The 22,166-nt window shown below is 35.0% G+C and overlaps 1 protein-coding gene across 3 annotated transcripts in view; it reads left to right on the top strand.

Moving 5' to 3' along the window:
* The window catches only part of SNX13 (sorting nexin 13), a 147,902-nt gene that overhangs the window by 91,334 nt on the left and 34,402 nt on the right, over window positions 1-22,166 (top strand). For all 3 annotated transcript variants that reach the window (XM_070787566.1, XM_019958506.2, XM_019958505.2), the window contains exons 12-15: window positions 1,789-1,888; window positions 2,771-2,964; window positions 10,348-10,452; window positions 11,052-11,184. In XM_070787566.1, the coding sequence (XP_070643667.1) occupies window positions 1,789-1,888; window positions 2,771-2,964; window positions 10,348-10,452; window positions 11,052-11,184 (532 nt within the window). The remainder of the gene's footprint in view (window positions 1-1,788; window positions 1,889-2,770; window positions 2,965-10,347; window positions 10,453-11,051; window positions 11,185-22,166) is intronic.

Here is a 22,166-nt window from a genome sequence, read left to right as displayed (position 1 = left end):
CTAGGTTTGTCATAGCTTTTCTTTCAAAAAAATTAAATTCTTTTAATTTCATGGCTGCAGTTACCTTCCACAGTGATTTTGGAGCCCAAGAAAATAGTCTGTTTCCATTCTTTTCCCTTCTACTTGCCATGAAGTGATGGGACCGGATGCTGTGATCTTAGTTTTCTGAATGTTGAGTTTTAAACCAGTTTTTTCACTCTCGTCTTTCACCTTCATTAAGAGGCTCTTTAGTTCCTCTTCACTTTCTGCCATTAGGGTGATGTCATCTGCAAGTCTGAGATTACTGATGTTTCTCCAGGAAATCTTGATTTCAGCTTGAGCTTCATCCAGCCCAGCATTTCGCATGATGTCATCTGCATATAAGTTAAATAAGCAAGGTGACAGTGTACAGCCTTGAAATACTCCTTTCCCAATTTTGAACCAGTCTGTTGTCCCATGACTGATTCTCACTGTTACTTCTTTACAACATACAGGTTTCTCAGGAGGCAGGTAGGTGGTCTGGTATTCCCATCTCTTCAAGAATTTTCCACAGTTTGTTGTGATCCACACAGAGGCTTTAGCATAGTCGGTGAAGCAGATGTTTTTCTGGAATTCTCTTGCTTTTTTGATGATCCAACGGATGTTGGCCATTTGATATGGTTCCTCTGCCTTTTCTAAATCCAGCTTATACATCTGGAAGTTCTTGCTTCACATACTGTTGAAGTCCAGCTTGAAGGATTTTGAGCATTACCTTGCTAGTATGTGAAATGAGTGCAATTTGCAATAGATTGCTTTAGCAATTTCAAATCAGTAATCTATTGTTGTTCTTACGTACTTACATGAAGAGGAGATACTAATTACAAGAGAAGTTTTTTCTCCTCTTTTCAAATCATCTTCCTTTTCCTTTATATATCACCTATGCCTAATTTAGTATCTGCCCCTAAATAAGGCAGCCTTATCTAACTTTCAGAAAACCTGTGCATCTTTTTTTGAAAATACAGGTTTGTGAGTATGGATTTGGGAATGCAGAGAAGCTGGTGGAAATCATTTCCAGAAACATTGTTGGTTTTTGTGGAAAGGGCATCAGACTTTGAGGACACTGACTCATTCTAACCAGCTTTGCAATCATAGGCAACATTTCTGATCATCAGCTTTCTTATCTGTTGAGTGGGATTGGTGATGTTTATCCAATAGGATTGCTGTGGAGATTTAATGAAGTGATATGTGTAATGCACCTAGCACAGTGCAGGACGTGTAGATTCTCTAAATTCTGAACCTGTTAAAAACTTTTTTCTCTCTATATAGGTAGTTTCCTTGCTTTGAAGTTTATGTAATTTACCATTTAGGTAGACTGAAAAGAAAAACATTTTCTACAAAGATTATAGAATTTTTACCCAATTAGCAAATCTACTAGTTAGGAATATTTTATTTTTCTCTAATAGGTAGACTTCAACCTGTACTTGAAAATATTGGGGTTTGTTTATTCTTCAACATAATATCCCCTTTAGTCCCTATCATGTTCATTTTTGTTTGGAATGGGTAAAAAATAAAGAATACATGAAAATACATTTAGGTTTATTTTTTATTAGAAGAAATGAGTGCTTATTGTACTTTTAATGTATACTTAGTAAGCAGCTCTTAAAATAACTCTAGGAAATTCAGTGAGCTGATACTTTTTTTTGGTAACGCACCTGTACAAGAAGAGAAAACTTTATTCCGTTTTAACTTAATTTTTTACTTCTATGTAAGGATCTTTAACATAGTGAGTGAATAGATGAGATGTTAATCTGCAAAAACTTGTATTTATAGGAGATAAATACTGTGAAACTGGCAGCAAACTTTGGGAAACTTTGCACAGTCCCCCTGGACAGCATTCTTGTAGACAATGTTGCACTACAGTTTTTTATGGGTAGGTAAATACATTTTATAAAAATAATATAACCCTCAAGTTTTTTTATAATTGTATATATTGTTAAATTTTAAATACTTGATATTAGGCATGCCATATATATTTCTCTTCCACTCCTCATTTTCTGAAATACCCCCATTTTTTTTAGAAACCATAGGGATAGAGATTTGTTTGGTTTTAAGGAAATAAATGCTTATTGTAGTTCCAATGTGCATTTGCTAATATGCTTTTAAATAAACCCCAAGAGATTCTACTATGAATTTTAATTATTTGAGAAAGAGACTTTATCAGGAAAGTATGGTATATATAACCTGCTTGTATCATTTTTGTGCATGAACGGGGGAAGGGTCTTATTTTTATACCATTTTATATATAAATGTTTATTGATTTTATTGTTACATCAGAATTGCTTTTATCTAGGGGATGCTCCCAGCAAAACTTCCTGAGTCTTCATATTCATGAACAAAAAGAAATGCATGGCTTATTGAAGAACCCAATCCTTATTTTTAATACATGTAATATAATAGTAATATTATGATTAATAGTTTTTATTGAGAATGGAAGCTGAATGTTGTTGAAGTAGTTTATTTCTGATGAAGCCTTCCCTGGCATCTTTATTCCCAAGAGGTGTTTTCATGAAAAATCAGATGTTTTTTAAAATGCACTTCCATTTCTTTTTTCTGCATAATTGGTCTCTTCAGCTTAACCAGTTTATGATATGACTTTTTTTTTAACCTCCAGCATTTTCTAAACATGTTCAAAATGCAGAGTTTTAAGTATTTGAAACTTTCAAATACTTTCTTTCTTAACTTGTCTTACAGCTGTATGCACTCAAAAATCTGTGACTTTAATATCTCTGTTGTTATGAATTTTGTTTGATAGACTACATGCAGCAAACTGGAGGTCAGGCACATCTCTTCTTTTGGATGACAGTGGAAGGATACCGGGTTACAGCCCAACAGCAGCTAGAAGTTTTATCAAGTCGTCAGAAAGATGGAAAACATCAAACCAACCAAACCAAAGGTCTTTTGAGAGCAGCTGCTGTTGGAATTTATGAACAGTATTTATCAGAAAAGGTGAGGATATACTTTGATTTATTTGAGGATACATTTTCTTTTCTTCTTTGACAGTGTCATTAATAATGGTAGATTATTAATAATTAACATTAATAATACTGGCAAAGAAGATAATAATGATTTGTAGTACTTGTAAATATCCATTGTTCATGCTGCTATGCACAACTGTCTTACATTGCCTTGTTTTATCCTGATAATAGTATTTTGTGTATTATTCTCATTTTATAGGTGAAGAAATTGATTGAATTATAAAACTGAAAAAAAAAAAAAAAAGAAAGAAAATTGAATTAACCTGTCCAGGGTCATGTGGATACTAAATAACAGAGTTAAGATTCAGGGTCACACAACTTTAAATAATAGGAAGTAAGAGGTAAACCTTGAAAACAGTAACTAAAACAGAGCTGGAGTGGCTATACTAATATTAGATAATAAATTTTAAGACAAAAACGTTACTAAAGAAACAAGGAACATTTTATAATAGAAAGGTCAATTGATCAGGATGATAAAACAACAAAGCCCACACATACATGGAGAACAAACTGACAGAATTGAGGGAGAAATAGACAATTCAACAGTAATAGTTGGAGACTTCAATACTCCCTCTCAAAAACTGATGAAACAGTTCGATAGAAAAATGACCAAGGATGTACAAGAATTGAACAATACTTTAGACCAATTAGACCAAATACATCTGTAGAATACTTCTCCTAACAGCAGTTTTATTTTCAAGCATATACATAGAGCATTCTCCAGGATAGATCATGCTGCTGCTGGTGCTAAGTCGCTTCAGTCGTGTCTGACTCTGTGCGACCCAGTGGACGGCAGCCCACCAGGCTCCTCTGTACCTGGGATTCTCCAGGCAAGAATACTGGAGTGGGTTGCCATTTCCTTCTCCAGTGCATGCATGCATGCATGCTAAGTCGCTTCAGTCGTGTCCAACTGTGCGACCCCATAGACGGCAGCCCACCAGGCTCCTCTGTCCACAGATTTCTCCAGGTAAGAATACTGGAGTGGGTTGCCATTTCCTTCTCCAGGATAGATCATAAGTTAGGCCATAAAACAACTCTCATTTTAGAGGCGTTAAAATTATATATAAGTGTGTCCATTTCTCATAGTAGAATTAATTAGAAATAAAGAACAAAAGGGATTTGAGGAAATTTATAAATATTTGAAAATTAAGCAACAAATTTCTAAATATTGTCTGTGTCAAAAACGTCAGAAGGAAATTAGAAAATGTTTTCAATTGAATGAAAATGAAGAAAACAATACATCAAAATTTATGGGATGCAGTTAAAGAAATATGTAAAGGCAAATGTGTAGCTTTAAATGCCTGATTAGAAAGAAGAAAGATGTCACATCAGCAATATACATTTTCATCTTAAAAATCTAGAAAAAGAAAAGCACAACAAATCTAAGCAAACAGAAGGAAGGAAATAGTAAAGATCAAAATGGAAATCAGTGTAATAGAAAACAGAAAGACAATAGTGAAAAACCAGTAGTACAATCAAACACTGTAAAATGAATAATGAACTTTAGAAACCTTTAGCTCAGTTGGCCAAGAAAAAAAGATACAGATCACCAGAATCATGAATGAAGGAGGAAGCATCACCACTGACTATAGAAATTAAAGGGACTACAAGGAAATACCGTTGTTGCTTAGTCGCTAAGTCGTATCCAACTCTTTTCAGTTCAGTTCAGTCGCTCAGTTGTGTCCGACTCTCTGCGACCCCATGAATCTCAGCACGCCAGGCCTCCCTGTCCATCACCAACTCCCGGAGTTCACCCAGACCCACGTCCATCGAGTCAGTGATGCCATCCAGCCATCTCATCCTCTGTCGTCCCCTTCTCCTCCTGCCCCCAATCCCTCCCAGCATCAGAGTCTTTTCTAATGAGTCAACTCTTCGCGTGAGGTGGCCAAAGTACTGGAGTTTCAGCTTCAGCATCATTCCCTCCAAAGAAATCCCAGGGCTGATCTCCTTCAGAATGAACTGGTTGGATCTCCTTGCAGTCCAAGGGACTCTCAAGAGTCTTCTCCAACACCACAGTTCAAAAGCATCAATTCTTGGACGCTCAGCCTTCTTCACAGTCCAACTCTCACATCCATATATGACCACAGGAAAAACCATAGCCTTGACTAGACGAACCTTTGTTGGCAAAGTAACGTCTCTGCTTTTGAATATGCTATCTAGTTTGGTCATAACTTTCCTTCCAAGGAGTAAGCGTCTTTTAATTTCATGGCTGCAGTCACCATCTGCAGTGATTTTGGAGCCCAGAAAAATAAAGTCTGATACTGTTTCCACTGTTTCCCCATCTATTTCCCATGAAGTGATGGGACTGGATGCCATGATCTTCGTTTTCTGAATGTTGAGCTTTAAGCCAAGTTTTTCACTGTCCACTTTCACTTTCATCAAGAGGCTTTTTAGTTCCTCTTTTTTTAGTTCCAACTCTTTTAGTACCCCATAGACTATAGCCCCCAGGCTCCTCTGTCCATGGGATTTCCCAGGCAAGAATACTGGAATGAGTTGTGATTTCCTTCTCCAGGGGATCTTCCCAACCCAGATATCAAACCCTGTATTGACAGGTGGATTCACCCCTGAGCCACCTGGGACGCCCCATAAGGAAGTATTACAAACAACTTTATGACAACAGATTAGACAATTTAGATGAAATGGACAGATTTCTGGGAATACACTAATTGTCAGACTGACTCAAGAAGAAATAGAAAATACAGTAAATGAATTTAATTAATAATTAAAAATCATCTTTCAAAGAAAAGCCCAGGCCTAAATGGTTTTATTAGTGAATTCTATCATATATTTCAAGAGGAAATAATACCAGTATTTCACAAACTCTTCCAGAAAAGAGAAAAAAGAAACACTTTACAACTCATTTTATGAATTTAGTGGTATTCTCATATCAAAGACAAAGACATCATTTAGAAAAGTACAGACTGATGTCCTTCATGAATATGGACAATAATCCTCAAGAGTCACACTCCAGTATTTTTAATGACTATGCTGTAATACCTTTTAATTCATACTTATTAGCACAGAATTATATTTTAATTTTAAGTATATATATTATTTGGAAACCACTCATTTGTGCGTATGCTTACATTTTTGCCTTATGAAATATATTGTATTTAAAAGAGTACACAGTTTTAAGAATAATAGTATAGCAAATGCCTTTATACACTCCATTCAGCTTTAGAAGTAGAACGTCCATTGTATTTTAAAGGGCTTCCCTTGTGGCTCAGCTGGTAAAGAATCCACCTGCAATGTTGGACACCTGGGTTCAATCCCTGGGTTGGGAAGATTTCCTGGAGGCTACCCACTCCAGTATTCAGACCTGGAGAATTCCATGGATTGTATAGTCAGTGGGGTCGCAAAGGGTCGGATACGACTGAGTTACTTACCTGTATTTTAAAAGATCCCTATGTTAGCCTTTGCCTGTCCTTACTTTCTTGCTTTCTGATGAAGCCAGTTTTCTCTAATTATTCACTTACTTTCCCATGTAGTTTTCCTGTACCTATATGTTCTAAATAATACTACTGCTTCAGCTTTATGAGATTTTGACATTACAAAAATGTCAGGAGAGATAACTTTAGACATTTGCCTTCCAGATGGCTGTCATTGTTGCCAGCAGTAGAAAAGATGCCATTGTTGGCAGTAATCATATTTTTTTTAGCATGGAACAAGAATAATATCCATCTTTCATTTGAAAATATATCAAGAATGTGTGTGGTGAAAAGAATTACAGTAAACAGAAATTTATATGATTTTTCTCTAAAACTATTGAATGGTTTTTGAAGGAACTAAAATTAACCTTGAAATAAATGTACAGAACTGAGTACATGTAGGCTATAGCAAGAACTCATACAATGAAGAAAATAACTCATTTTTTGAAAATAAAGCTATTAAGAACTCAGATATCACCAGAAAGGAACAGCCAGCTTAAACAGTTTCCTCACTCTCTTTAATAAAACTATAATTTCTTTGGAATGCTCCTTTATTCTCACATGTTTAAATGATCTATGCGTTTTAGAACCATTTTCCTTGAAAAGGAGAGGTTGTTAACTTATGACATCCTTTATGCTTTGAAGTACTTAAAAAATGGGTGTTTTAGACATGGGCAACCTATATGATGAATTCATACATGCAGAGAACCTGATGGACAAACAGCTGGTCTACCAAACGTGGAGATACAAAGTTGATGGACACTTTTTTTGGAAAGCTGGAAACAAATCCCTGTAGGTCTAAAAACCTGCTGTTTTTAGTGAGTAAAATCCCATTATTCTTTGCCTAAATGGTTTTATTGAAAGGATATTTCACTTGATGTCATGACATTGCAGTGGTAAGAGAAATAAATGTGATAAAGGCTCAAGAGCAGAGCCAAAAGTCATAGTGAATTTTATTTTATAGTTGATTGTATTTAGTTATACCACTGTATAAAATAAAGGGTTGTCCTGAAGACTGCAGGCAGATCAGAAAAAAAGGCACACAAAAATATCCTACAAGATCATAGAATAAAAGGTAAATATAATTGTTTATTTTTATTAAATACAAATGTATCTATTAGTCCTATTACATGTATAATCTTTTAAATAGTCTTAGATTTATATATTTTAAGAATAAACAGTGGTACTGCCTACCAATTTTAAATTTAGGTGAAAAGTTTAAAAAATGTTAAAATAAGTTTCTATATCAGCGAACAGGAATATTATTAAGTAAATTGTTTTGTTTTCTCAAACATATTTTTTGTTTAGTCCTATTAATTATCCGTTGCCACTGTTAACTAGTCGTTTTGTTTAAATAACTACATTTGTGTAATATGGAAGTAAGCAGTACAGATTAATAGATAATTTTGGAAAAAACATGCAATTTTTGTATTTTTATGTTAACGTAGTACCATATGTGCAAATATTTCTTCTATATTACTGTTTTGTTTTTTTTTTAAAAAGGGACTTGGTTAGTTATGCCCAATGTTAGCTCTCTGAAAGTATTGCTCACCATACATATTCCAAGGATAAGGCTTAATCCAATTCTCTGTACCTGAGATTATAGAACAAAATTAAGCTAGATAAATTGAAAATGTTATTTTCAAATTTGTCTCTTACTTCCTAGAAACTGAGTTTAGTGAGCTCAGAGGGCACATGAAAGGACAGAAACTAACTTAAATCATGTTCCTCTCTGATCTTTGTCACATAGTTGAAGCTGTTGAGTTCTGTCCTTACTTCAGGGTGAGAGGGGTCGGGGGTGGGGGGGGAGGCGGGAAGGGAACACCACACACATACACAAACAAATAATAGACAAGTGTCCTTTTCTTCTTCCTCCAAAAACCCCCTCACAAGAACCAAAAAAGTACCACCACACTACCTCCCTGAGTTTACTTCTAAGAGTGTTGAATTAACAAGGGACATTAGAAGTTGTATAGCCCTTATGCTGCACATTCATACCCTCCTGTTTACTTACTTAAAAAAATTTTTTTTTAATTTTGTTCAAGAATGGTTGGTACATAATATTGTGTTAATTTCTGCTGTACAGCAAAGTGATTCATTTACACATATACACATTCCTTTTTCATATTTTTCTCCATTATGGTTTTTCACAAAGTATCGAGTGTGATTCCCTGGGCTATACAGTAGGACCTTGTTGTTTATCATTGTATATATACTAGTTTGCATCTGCTAATCCCAAACTTCCATTCCCTCCCTCCTGCATCCTCTCTCCCCCTTGGCAATCTCAGGTCTGTTCTCTGTGTTTATGAGTCTGTTTCTCTTTTGTGAAGTGAAGTCCCTCAGTTGTGTCAGACTCTTTGCAACTCTGTAGCCTACCAGGCTCCTCCCTCCATGGGATTTTCCAGGCAAGATTAGTGGAGTGGGTTGCCATTTCCTTCTCCAGGGGATCTTCCGGACCCAGGGATCAAACCCGGATCTCCCAGGTTCTAGGCAGATGCTTTACGTCTCAGCCACCAGGGAATGAGTTCGTTTGTGTCATGTTTTACATCGTGGATAAAAGTGATATGGTAATTTGTCTTTCTTCCTTGGGTTAGTATGATAATCTCTAGGTCTGTCCATGCTGCTGCATGTGACTTTATTTCATTCCTTTTTATCTCTGAGAAATACTCCATTGTATCTGTACCACATTGTCTTTACCCTTTCATCTCTCTACGAACATTGAGGTTGTTTCTATGCCTTGGGTATTGTGAATAGTTCTACTTTGAACATAAGAGTGCGTTTACCTTTAAATTACAGTTTTATCTGGATGTATGCCCAGGATACTTACATACTTTTTCTTCTCTTCTTGATTCATCTATTCTGTTCCTTAGATAGTCTTAACAGCACAGAGAAATTGCTTAAACAATGCATTTTTTTGTTATTGTCTCTAAAAGTTACCATCATTTAATCACTCATTTATTCTCCATATCCTTCAGACTTAAAAATACAAAAGTTAACATGCTGAGTAATGTCTGTAGTGTCTGTCACATTATGCACCTTGAGATGAAAGTTATTGAAACAAAGTAACTTTTCGAACTTTTTCTGTCCCTTATCATGCTGATACTTTGCTGCAGTATTATAAAACTGAATTAGGATAAACATGGTCTCTTTTAAGTGCCATTCAAAAGGATTGTTTCTAGTGTGAAATGATAAGTAGCAACATGGCATACTCTTTTGACATTTTATTAAATACACATCTAAGACTACTGCATGCTCAACGCTAACTGGTAGTGACAGTTATTTCCTATGTGCTGGACACATAAGGCTTACATAAATCTCTTTTCATCCTCACTATAATCATATGTAGTGTTTATCTCCATTTTACAGATTGAGTTAATCATATGTAGTGTTTATCTCCATTTTACAGATTGAATAAGTGAAGCCTTGTGAGAGGAAACTTGCTCAGCAAAAGTTAAGATTTAAATCCACGTTTGTCTAACAAGTCTTCTGTGTAGTACCTCATGGCCAGAAAAATGCTAGCTCTGATTTCAGCCTTTAAACATCAAGGTGTCACTTACAAACCAAGGATTTTTTGGCAGTTACTTTTAGTACTATGATTCCATTATTTAATTATCCTACTTTGGCTCCCTGATGCGAAGAGCCAACTCAGTGGAAAAGACCCTGATGCTGGGAAAGATTGAGGGCAGGAGGAGAAGGGAGCGACAGAGGTTGAGACAGTTGGATGGCATCACTGACTCAATGAATATGACTTTGAACAAACTCAGGGAGATAGTGAAGGACAGGGAAGCTTAGCATGCTGCAGTCCATGGGGTTGCAAAGAGTCAGATGTGACTGAACAACAAATTATTTAATTCTACTATGAAGGCTTAACTTGGATTTAGAAATTTCAAAGATCAATGCTACTTGTGTTTTTCTCTGTTTGTCAGGCATCTCCGAGAGTTACTGTTGATGATTATTTGGTAGCAAAATTAGCAGATACTTTGAATCATGAAGATCCAACCCCTGAAATCTTTGATGACATTCAAAGGAAGGTATTATGTACAACATTTATCACTGTATCTTTTTTGAAAACAATGTATATGTCTATATGCATGTAATTTGTCTGTAAAAGGTTATTGAAACGTTATGAAAGTACAGTGTGATAACTAAAAAGATGTGTTATGGTAATAATACTTCACAAAATAGCCAGTTTTTCTTTGCTTATTTACTGTAGAAATGTGGAAAATCCCTGTGCTGGGTTATTTACTTTGAATCTGGCTGAAGTGACAGATACAGATTCTAGAATTTTATGAATAGATGATATATAAATAACAGATTCATTTATTTTAATATGTGCTTTGAGTCTTTATTTGGATTTGTTTCTTAGAAAACACTGCTTTGTAGAGCATTATATATAACTGCTGTCATGTGACTTGTTTTGCAGTAGGACTCTCTTCAGTATAATTTAGATGCTAGAGGGGCCAGAAAAATATCACTAGTTGTGACATAGTCTTATTACTGACATCTTATAAATATGGAGCCTATAATTCATTACAGTAATACCTCTGTCTACCTTTTGTTGAAATCTTATTATTGGAAATTAGTACATTATTTGTATTAATGATTGAATATCTTGATTTATTTCAATAAGGTGTATGAATTGATGCTTCGAGATGAAAGATTTTATCCTTCCTTCAGACAGAATGCACTTTATGTGCGCATGTTAGCTGAGCTGGATATGTTAAAAGATCCTAGTTTCAGAGGATCAGATGACGGTGATGGAGGTAAGGTAGTGCACATTGTACATTTATCCATTATATATGTATATTCCTGTATATATTCTGCTTACCAAATAGCATAAAAATGTTCTTAAAGCTGAAATATAAATTGTAATATATTTTAAAATCCATGAATAAATGATGAAGTTTACTTACTTAAACTAAATTAAAATGTTAAAATCTGATAAATTAGAACATAACTGTTGAGCCTAGAATTCCTTTTTTTTTTTTAATTTATGTTTTAATTGAAGGATAATTCCTTTACAGAATTTTGTTTCCTGTCAGACATCAAGAATCAGCTATAGGTGCACCCATGTCCCGTCCCTCCCAAATTCCCTCTCATCTCCTTCCTCATTCCACCCTTCCAGATTGTTACAGAGCCCCTGTTTGTGAGTTTTACAGCAAATTCCCATTGTCTTATTTTACATATGGTGTTGTAAATTTCCATGTTACTCTCTCCATACATCTCACCCTCTCTCTGTTCCCCTTGCCCTGTGTCTATAAGTCTGTTCTCTGTGTCTGTTTCTCCATTGCTGCCCTGAAAATAAATTCACCAGTGCCATCTTTCTAGATTCCATATATATTCATTAGTATATGATATTTATATTTCTCTTTCTGACTTACTTCACTCTGTATAAGCAGCCCTGGGTTTGTCCACCTCATTAGAACTGACTCAAATGCATTCCTTTTTATGACTGAATAATATTCCATTGTATGTATGTACCACAGTATCTATATCAGTTCATCTGTTGATGGACATCTAAGGTTGCTTCCATGTTCTAGCTGTTGTAAATAGTGCTGCAGTGAACATTGGGTTACATGTGTCTTTTTCAATTTTGGTTTCCTCGGGGTGTATGCCTAGTAATGGTATTGCTGGGTCATATGGTGGTTTTATTCCTAGTTTTTTAAGGAATCTCCATACTGTCTTCCATAGTGGCTGTGTCAATTTATATTCCCACCAGCAATGCAAGGATTCCCTTTTCTCCACATCCTCTCCAACATTTATTGTTTGTAGACTTTCTCATGATGGCCATTCTGATGGGTGTGAGGTGGTATCTCATTGTAGTTTTGATTTGCATTTCTCTAATAGTGAGCGATGTTGAGCATCTTTTCATGTGTTTGTTAGCCCTTTGTATGTCTTCTTTGGAGAGGTGTCTGTTTAGGTCTTTTCCCCACTTTTTGATTGGGTTGTTTGTTTTTCTGGTATTGAGTTGTATGAACTGCTTGTATATTTTGGAAATTAATTCTTTGTCAGTTGTTTCCTTTCCTATTACTTTCTCCCACTTTCAGGGTTGTCTTTTCACCTTGTTTGTAGTTTCCTTTGCTGTGCAAAAGCTTTTAAGTTTAATTAGGTCTCACTTCTTTATTTTTATTTTGTTTCCATTACTCTAGGAAGTGGGTCATAGAGGATCTTGCTTTAATTTATGTCATTGAGTGCTCTTCTATGTTTTCCTCTAAAAGTTTTGTACTTTCTGGCCTTACATTTAGGTCTTTCATTCATTTTGAGTTTATCTTTGTGTATGGCATTAGGAAGTGTTCTAATTTCCTTCTTTTACATGTAGCTGTCCAGTTTTCCCAGCACCACTTATTGAAGAGGTTATCTTTGCCCCATTGTATATTCTTGCCTTCTTAGTCAAAAATAAGGTACCCATATGTGCATGGGTTTATCTCTGGGCTCCCTATCACATTCCATTGGTCTGTATTTCTGTTTTTGTGCCAGTACCATACTGTCTTGATGACTATAGCTTTGTAGTATAGACTGAAGTCAGGAAGGTTGATCCCTCCAGCTCTATTTTCTTTCTCAAGACTGCTTTGGCTATTTGGGGTCTTTTGTGTTTCCATATGAATTGTGAAATTTTTTGTTCTAATTCTGTGAAAAATGTTGGTAATCTCTGTGAATCTGTAGATTGCATTTGGTAGTATAGTCATTTTCACAACATTTATTCTTCCAACCCAGGAAGTTGGTATATCTCTCCTTCTGTTTAATGTTGTCTTTGATTTCTTTCTTCATTATAATTTTCCATATACAGTTTTTTTGTCTCCTTCAGTTCAGTTCAGTCGCTCAGTTGTGTCTGACTCTTTGTGACCCCATGAACGGCAGTATGCCAGGCCTCCCTGTCCCATCACCAACTCCTGGAGTCCACCCATCCCATGTCCATTGAGTCGGTGATGCCATCCAACCATCTCATCCTCTTTCGTCCCCTTCTCCTCCTGCCCTCAATCTTTCCCAGCATCAGGGTCTTTTCAAATGAGTCAGCTATCCGCATCAGGTGGCCAGAGTATTGGAGTTTCAGCTTCAACATCATTCCCTCCAGTGAACACCCAGGACTGATCTCTTTTAGGATGGACTGGTTGGATCTCCTTACAGTCCAAGGGACTCTCAAGAGTCTTCTCCAGCACCACAGTTCAAAAGCATCAATTCTTCTGTGCTCAGCTTTCTTTATAGTCCAACTCTCACATCCCTACATGACTACTGGAAAAACCATAGCCTTGACTAGACAGACCCTTGTTGGCAAAGTAATGTCTGTGCTTTTGAATATGCTATCTAGGTTGGTCATAACTTTCCTTCCATGGAGTAAGCGTCTTTTAATTTCATGGCTGCAGTCACCATCCATAGCGATTTTGGAGCCCAGAAAAACAGTCGGCCAGTTTCCACTGTTTCCTCATCTGTTTGCCATGAAGTGATGGGACCAGATGCCATGATCTTAGTTTTCTGAATGTTGAGTTTAAGCCAACTTTTTCACTCTCTTCTTTCGCTTTCATCAAGAGGCTCTTCAGTTCTTCTTTACTTTCTGCCATAAGGGTGGTGTCATCTGCATATCTGAGGTTATTTATATTTCTCCTGGCAGTCTGATTCCAGCTTGTGCTTCGTCCAGCCCAGCGTTTCTCATGATGTACTCTGCATATGTTAAATAAGCAGAGTGACAATATACAGCCTTGATGTACTCCTTTTCCTATTTGGAACCAGTCTGTTGTTCCATGTCCAGTTCTAACTGTTGCTTCCTGACCTGTATACAGGTTTCTCACGAGGCAGGTCAGGTGGTCTGGTATTCCCATCTCTTTCAGAATTTTCCACAGTTTATTGTGATCCACACAGTCAAAGGCTTTGGCATAGTCAATAGGTAGGTTTATTCCCAGAAGTTTCATTCTTTTTGTTGCAATGGTAAATGGGATTGATTCCTTAATTTCTCTTTCTAATTTTTCATTGTAAGTATATAGAAATGCAAATGATTTCTGTGTATTGACCTTGCATCCCATGACTTTGCTAAATTCACTGAATAGCTCTAGTAATTTTCTGATAGTTTCTTTTGGGTTTTCTATGTATAGTATCATGTCATCTGCAAGTAGTGAGTTTTATTTCTTCTTTTTCCAGTCTGGATTTCTTTATTTCTTTTTCTTCTCTAATTACCTTACCTAGGACTCCCAAATCCCGTGGACGGATGAGCCTGGAAGGCTGCAGTCCATGGGGTCACTGAGGGTCGGACACTACTGGTCAACTTCACTTTCACTTTTCACTTTCATGCACTGGAGAAGGAAATGGCAACCCACTCCAGTGTTCTTGCCTGAAGAATCCCAGGGACTGGGGAGCCTGGTGGGCTGCCGTCTATGGGGTCGCACAGAGTCAGACACGACTGAAGCGACTTAGCAGCAGCAGCAGCAGCAGCAGGACTCCCAAAACTATGTTGAATAATAGTGGTAAGAGAGGACATACTTGTCTTGTTCCTGATCGTAGAGGGAATGCTTTCAGTTTCTCACCATTGAGAATAATGTTTACTGTGGACTTATCATATATTGCCTTTACTGTGTTGAGGTAGGTTCCATTTGTGCCCATTTTTTGAAGCATTTTTATCATAGATGGGTGCTGAATTTTGTCAAAGGATTTTTCTGCATCTGTTGAGATGTTCATATGGTTTTTATCTTTCAGTTTTTTAATATGATGTATCCATTGATTGATTTGTGTATATTGAAGAATTCTTGCATCTATGGAATAAACCCAACTTGATCATGGTATATGAACTTTTTAATATGTTGTTGAATTCTCTTTGCTAGAATTTTGTTGAGGACTTTTGCATCTGTGTTCCTCAGTGATACTGACCTGTAATTTTCTTTTTTGTGTGTTGTCTTTCCTGGTTTTGGTATCAGAGTGATTGTGGCCTTGTAGAATGAGTTTGGAAATGTTCCTTCCTCTGAAGGTTTTTTGAAGATTTTCAGAAAAATAGGCATTAGCTCTTCTCTAAATGTTTGATAGAATTCCCCTGTAAAGCCACCTGGCCCTGGGCTTTTGTTTTTTGGGAAATTTTGGATCACAGTTTTGATTTCATTGTTTCTAATTCGCTTGTTCATAATTTCTTTTTTTTCCTCATTCTGTCTTGGGAGGTGGAACTTTTCTAAGAATCTGTCCATTTCCTCTAGGTTGTCCATTTTATTAGCCATATAGTTGCTCATAATATTCTCATATGATCCTTTATGTTGTCTCTTGTCACCTCTACTGTTTTCATTTCTAATTTTGTTGAATTGATTTTTCTTCCTTTTTTTCTTGATGAGTCTGGCTATTGGGTTGTCAATTTTATCTTCTCAAAGAACCAGCTTTTAGTTTTATTAATCTTTGCTATTGTTTCCTTCACTTCTTTATTTGTTTCTCCTCTGATCTTTATGATTTCTTTCCTTCAACTGACTTTGGGATTTTTTGTTCTTTTTCCAGCTGCTCTGAATGTAGACTTAGGTTGTCTCTTCAATGCTTTTCTTGTTTCTTGAGGTAGAATTGTATTGCTATAAACTTTCCTCCTTAGAACTGCTTTTGCTGAATCCCATAGGTTTGGGGTTGTCTTTTCGTTGTCATTTGTTTTTAAGAATCTTTGGATTCTTTAAGAATCTTTAAGAAATCTTAATCTTTAAGAATTATTTCTCCAGTAACCTCTTTGTTATTTAGTAATGTATTATTTAATCTCCATGAGTTTGTGTTTTTTGCAGTTGTTTTTTTCCTGTAGTTGATATATAGTCTCATAACATTGTGGTCAGAGAAGATACTTGATACGATTTCAGTTTTCTTAAATTTACTGAGGCTTGATTTGTGACCCAAGATGTGGTCTGTCCTGAAGAATATTCCATGTGCCCTTGAGAAGAAAGTATATTTTTCTGCATTTGGTGGAAAGTCCTGAAGATATCAGTGAGGTCCATTTGGTCTAATGTTTCATTTACGGTTTGTGTTTCCTTATGGATTCTCTGTTTTGATCATCTGTCCATCAGTGTCAGTGGGATGTTAAGGTCTGCTACTCTTACTGTATTACTGTTGATTTTTCCCTCTTATGCCTGTTAGTGTTTTCCTTATATATATATTGAGATGCTCCTATGTTGGGTGCATAAATATTTACAATTTTATGTCTTCTTGGATTAATCCCTTGAACATTGGTGTTGTGTCTTTCCTTATTTCTCATAATGTTCTTTATTTTAAAGTCTATTTTGCCTGAAATAATGATTGCCACTCTGGCTTTCTTTAAGCTTTCATTTGCATAGACTCTCTTTTTCCATCCTTGTACTCTCAGTCTGTGTTTCTGTAGGTCTGAAGTGGGTCTCTTGTGTGCAGCATATATATGTGGGTCTTGTTTTTGTATTCATTTAGTCCGTCTGTATCTTTTGGTTGGTGCATTTTATCTGTTTACATTTAAAGTAATTATTGATATATATGTTCCTGTTGGCATTTTCTTAATTGTTTTGGGTTTGTTTTTGTAGGTCTTTCTTTTCTCTTGTGTTTACTGGCTATGTAAGTCCATTTGGTATTTGTTGTAAGGCTGGTTTGTTGGTGCTAAATTCTCTTAACTTTTGCTTGTCTGTGAAACTTTTGATTTCTCCAATTTTGAATGAGATCTTTGCTGGGTAAAGTAATCTTGGTTATAGATTTTTTTTCTTTCAATACTTTAAATATATCCTGCCATTCAGTTTCTGCTGAAAGATCTGCTGTTAAGCATATGGGTTTTCCCTTGCTGCTTTTAATATTCTTTCTTTGTATTTAATCTGTGTTAGCTGTATTAATATGTGTCTCGATGTGTTTATCCTGTAAGGGACTCTGTGCTTCTTGAACCTGATTGACTGTTTCCTTTCCCATGTTGGGGAAGTTTTCAGCTATAATTTCTTCAGAAATTATCTCAGTGCCTTTCTTTTTTTCTTACTCCTCTGGATTCCCCATAACTCCAATGTTGGTGTGTTTAATATTGTCCCAAAGGTCTCTGAGGCTGTCCTCAATTTTATTCATTCTTTTTCCTTTATTCTGCTCTTCAGCAGTTACTTTCACCATTCTCTTTCAGCTCACTTATCCATTCTTCTGCCTCAGTTATTCTGCTATTGGTTCCTTCTAGAGTATTTTTAATTTCAGTAATTGTGTTATTTATACCTGTTTGATTATTCTTTATTTCTTCTGTGTCCTTGGTGATTGTATTAACTGTGTTATTTCTTGCATCTTTTCCATTCTATTTCAAAGACTTTGGAGTATCTTTACTGTCATTATTCTGAACTCTCTTTCAGGTAGATTGCTTATTTCATTTTTGTTTATTTGGTCTTGTGACTTTCTGTCTTATTCTTTCATTTGTGCTGTATTTCTCTGTCTTTTCTTTTTTTTTCTTTTTTCTAACTTGCTCCACTTTCCCAGGCTTTAGGGTTGTATTCCTTCTTCGTTTTGGTTTTGGCCCTGGGAGGGAAAGGTTGTTGGTCTGAGTGGCTTGTATTGACTTCTTATTAGGGGTGACTAATGCCTGTGTTCTAGTGGGAGGAGATCAAGCAGGTAGGTAATTACAGAAATAATGGGACATATACATTCACTTCCACACATACAGTCATAACGAAAGTATTCTAAAGAAAAGAGTACAGGGGATAGACTTAGTGAACAAGGGAAACCAAACGTGATATTGATCAGTTAAAAGCAGAGCTAACTAATGCTCAGTCTGGAAAGCTGAGCCTAAGCAGATTGCCAACTGGGGAATACAGCAAAGAGAGCACAACAATTTAACTTACATAGTGAAGAAAGAAAGAGTGAAGGAAAAAAGGGAAAAGAAAAGAAAATCAAAGAGGAGAAGGGCGAGAAAAGAGAACTTTTCTTAAAATTCTTGAAGCATGTTTTCAAAGGGATTGTCACCCCAATATTTTTATGGTAGTTTCTTTTTTGCTTGTAAAAGTAATAATTGCCATGATTAATGATAGGATCATTGAGAAGATTAAATGAGATAACAAGTGATGATTCTGAGAATGTTCCATAAACTATAAAACATTGTAAAAACATTTTTTTCTGTTTTTAATTGTATTCTGTTCCAAATCCTGTATAATATAAGCCAGAAGAAGCTACAAGTCATTTATTCCAGTCTTTCAGTTTTCTTCTGTTCACATTGTATAGTGAATAAAACAGACTTTAAGAGTGATAACACTTTGATTTTACTCTTTTTCTACTACTTATTACCTATGTGATGTTGGCCAAACACTTACTTTCTTTAGGCCTCATTTTTGTCAGTTATAAATGTAGACTATTATTCTTCTTGTAGTAATATCCTACCTCAGAGTTGTCACATTTTAATGGAATTCTATATGTAAAAATGGTATATAAACCAAAACACAAATATCGGTGTTTCTTCATAGTAAATAATTGGCTATTTAAGAATAGTGCGAGAGGCAGCCCTTAGACAATTTGCAGACTTTAGGCCTGATGACCATTTTTACTAGTGATTCAATGCAGAAGTACTTACTAAACTCTAATGAAGTATCTAGAATTTGATAAAATTTCTAGCAAATAACCAATGTAAATACAAAGTAAATGGGAAAGACTTTACTAAGTATTTAAGAGAGTGCTTTAATTATGTTCATTTACTTATAAATGGAGTTAATGGACAGGACCACTTAAAGTTGGAGATATAATAGATGTAATTAAGTGGTTAGCACTGCTTTAGCAAATGCCTCTATTTTAGAAACTTTCTAGCCTCCCCTCTTTTCAACTCATCCTCCCCACTCCTTATTCGATATTAGTGAGACTTTACTTTTTAAGTTATAGAAGAAATATAGTTACAAAAATTTGTATGTTACAATAGCTTTTATATTGATTGATGATCTAGTATCTTGGTTATTTGTAAAACTGAAATAGTATTCTGTTAACTGTATTTGATTGCTTAATGGAGGGAGTTTTCTATTTTTAAGAGTACTTCTCTGCCAGCTCAATAGTAAAATCAGTGTACTTCAAGTTTATTGTATATTGTATCTATTTACTATCTCTGTTGAAAAATCTTTTACAGAGCTGATATGAAATTTGTAGTAGAAACTCTCCTTCCTTAAAGGACTATTATAAATGTTTTCATTGTATATTTTAATTTTGTCTACTTTAGAAATTTGCTTAGTGTTGTGAAATGGAATTGCTATCTGACCCAGAAAGAAAGAAGATAAATTAAATCATAAGCAGCTAATTTATAAGCATTCATGTATTATATAATGATCATAGTAGCAATATATTCTGTGGGAGTAGTTTTTGATCCTATAGTGTAAAAACTCTTCCAGAATCTTCTAAACTGACTTTTAGCTTCCATTTATATTTGTCTTGTGACTAATGGAAGCAAATTATTTATGTGATCTCAAACTTCCCAAAATGTCATACTTATTTAAAACACAAAGTAGATTAGGAGGTTTTTTTTTTTTTTTTTCCCCTGCAGCTGATTTTGATCTGAATCAAATGAACTTTTCTTTTATGTCAGCCATTGAGTAGTCCCTCACACTGGAATCATTGATTGTAGTTTGGAATTAATATATACACATATATCTTTTATCTGTCTGGGACATTGCTTGCTTTTTAACATTCTGTGTCCTAATTAATGAGCTCTTACATGTTTTGTAACTGAGAAATTGCCTAATACTTTTTTGAAACCATGTTAAGAAAGTATATGTAATCATGGGTATAACTTGAAACATTTTTATTAAAAATGGGTTTTATGTGTATTTGTGAGTGTTTAGGTTTTAGGCATTTGCTACAAGTTTTTCAAGTAGTAATGCTTATAATTTTCTTGTTTGTATAGGATTAATTAAAATAGACCTTATATTTTCTGGTTATAAATTCATTTTCTGACTTTTAAAAATTAAGCTTCCTGATACTTTGTGTATTTTTTAAAGTCTTGAAATTCTGGCTGCTTTTTAGACATTTTGAAATAATGATTCAATCTAGTGTTCAATGTGTAGCTGCCCCCACCTTTTTTTTTTAATGTGGGTTAATTGAGCACAAAGTTAGTGGGTAAAGTCTTACCATGTATAATGATATCCTGTGGTAGTTTTTCTTTGTTTTAGAAGAAATTTCATTCCTATTTAATTAAATTGCATTCTTATTTAACTAAACTTCTGTAAGTAGGTAGGTAGCTGGATGGCTTGCTTACCCATGCTCTCTCTCTTCTGTCTTCCTTGTCTTTTTCCGTGAGATTGCCTTCTTTAGTTAGTTTAGCTCTAAGTTATTTTAAGGGTAGATATTTTTTCCTTTATTAAAACAAATTCACAGCCTTTTAAATATTTAAATTATGCTTTCCCTTTTAAATTTTAATTTCAATCACATTTTTCCTCATCGTGTTTCTTTTGTTTTCTAATATTTTTAAGCAGTTGTTAAAGTCTTGATTAAATATAGATCTCCATTGGCTTTAGACAATCTAAATTTCTGAATCTTATTGGTAAGCAAGAAGGTAAACCATGCCTTGTTTTGCTCCTTTGTTCTTGTTTAGTTGCTAAATTCTGACTTTTTTGCAACTACATGGGCTGTATCCCATTAGGCTCCTTTGTCCATGGGATTTCCCAAACAAGAGTACTGGAGGGGGTTGCCATTTCCTTCTCCAGGGAATCTTCCCAGTCCAGGGATCAAACCCATGTCTCCTGCCTTTCCAGATGGGTTCTTTACCACTGAGCCACCAGGGAAGCCCCTGTTTTGCTCCTAGTTTTTCTTTTGACATGTCTTTGGTGGGAAGACTTAAGAGGTGGGCAGCCCAAAGAAGGTAAGAGGTATATAATTGAATAAGGAGGATAGAGAACTATTTTTTTTTTATCTATTCTAATTATCCTAGGAATTTCCTATTTTGTGTTCAGAGCTTTGAGAAACTGAGAAATGTTCTTGGACAGTTAGAGGTGTTGAAGTTGGAAGGCAACACTAGCTACCTTTGTCAATAGTAATAGAAATTTCCTTTGAAGATGCATCTAGAGATCCAAACTATAAATAATATCTAATATGCTACAAGCCATATAATAACTTTAAACTGTTTATGAATATTGCTTTGCTGTATATTCCTTTGTGTTTTTACAAAGTGATATCTTAATTGATAACTTAATTTGATCAGATATATACTAAAATTCTGAGGGAAAAGATGTTAATTTTAATAATTACTCTAACATTAATTTTTAAAAATAATTTCTAGTTGCTTTTTAATTAAATGACATTACTCATGGAATTTAATGTGTCTTTTGTTCTACTAATTGTATATTGATTTAAGAATCTAGACTACAGCATTTTTGATACAGACCAGCTGTGAATAAGTGGACTTTATAGGTTTAATAAACAACTTTTTATCTTTCATATTAAAGAATAATTTTATTTGTAATATTAATCCAGTGAGACAGAAGTAACAAAATACCTCTGACATTTCCTGGTGTGAAATGTCATTCATTTCAAATGACAATTTCAGATGTCATTCTGTGGTGTTTACCTCATGTTTACATTTATATTAGACAATTTAATATGATACTATGAGAATAAAATACATAAAATGCTTTTTTTTGTACATAAATGCCTTTTTGGGGGAAAGGGGAACAACTTAGGTACATAACTGTTTTCACTGAAATAACCTGGCTTAGAAAACCATGAAAACAGGTTTTTGGGAGTAGTGTACCACAGTTTTCTTTCTTGTTCTTTCTTGGCTTCTGTGGCTTTCATTCTCGGTGTTTGAACCTTAGATAGCTAAAGCACTGTTGGAAGAGTTTTTGACTGTATACTAAGT

Source organism: Bos indicus, chromosome 4, assembly GCF_029378745.1.
Source record: "Bos indicus isolate NIAB-ARS_2022 breed Sahiwal x Tharparkar chromosome 4, NIAB-ARS_B.indTharparkar_mat_pri_1.0, whole genome shotgun sequence".
Taxonomy (NCBI): domain Eukaryota; kingdom Metazoa; phylum Chordata; class Mammalia; order Artiodactyla; family Bovidae; genus Bos; species Bos indicus.
This window is presented reverse-complemented; position numbering and strand designations above follow the sequence as displayed.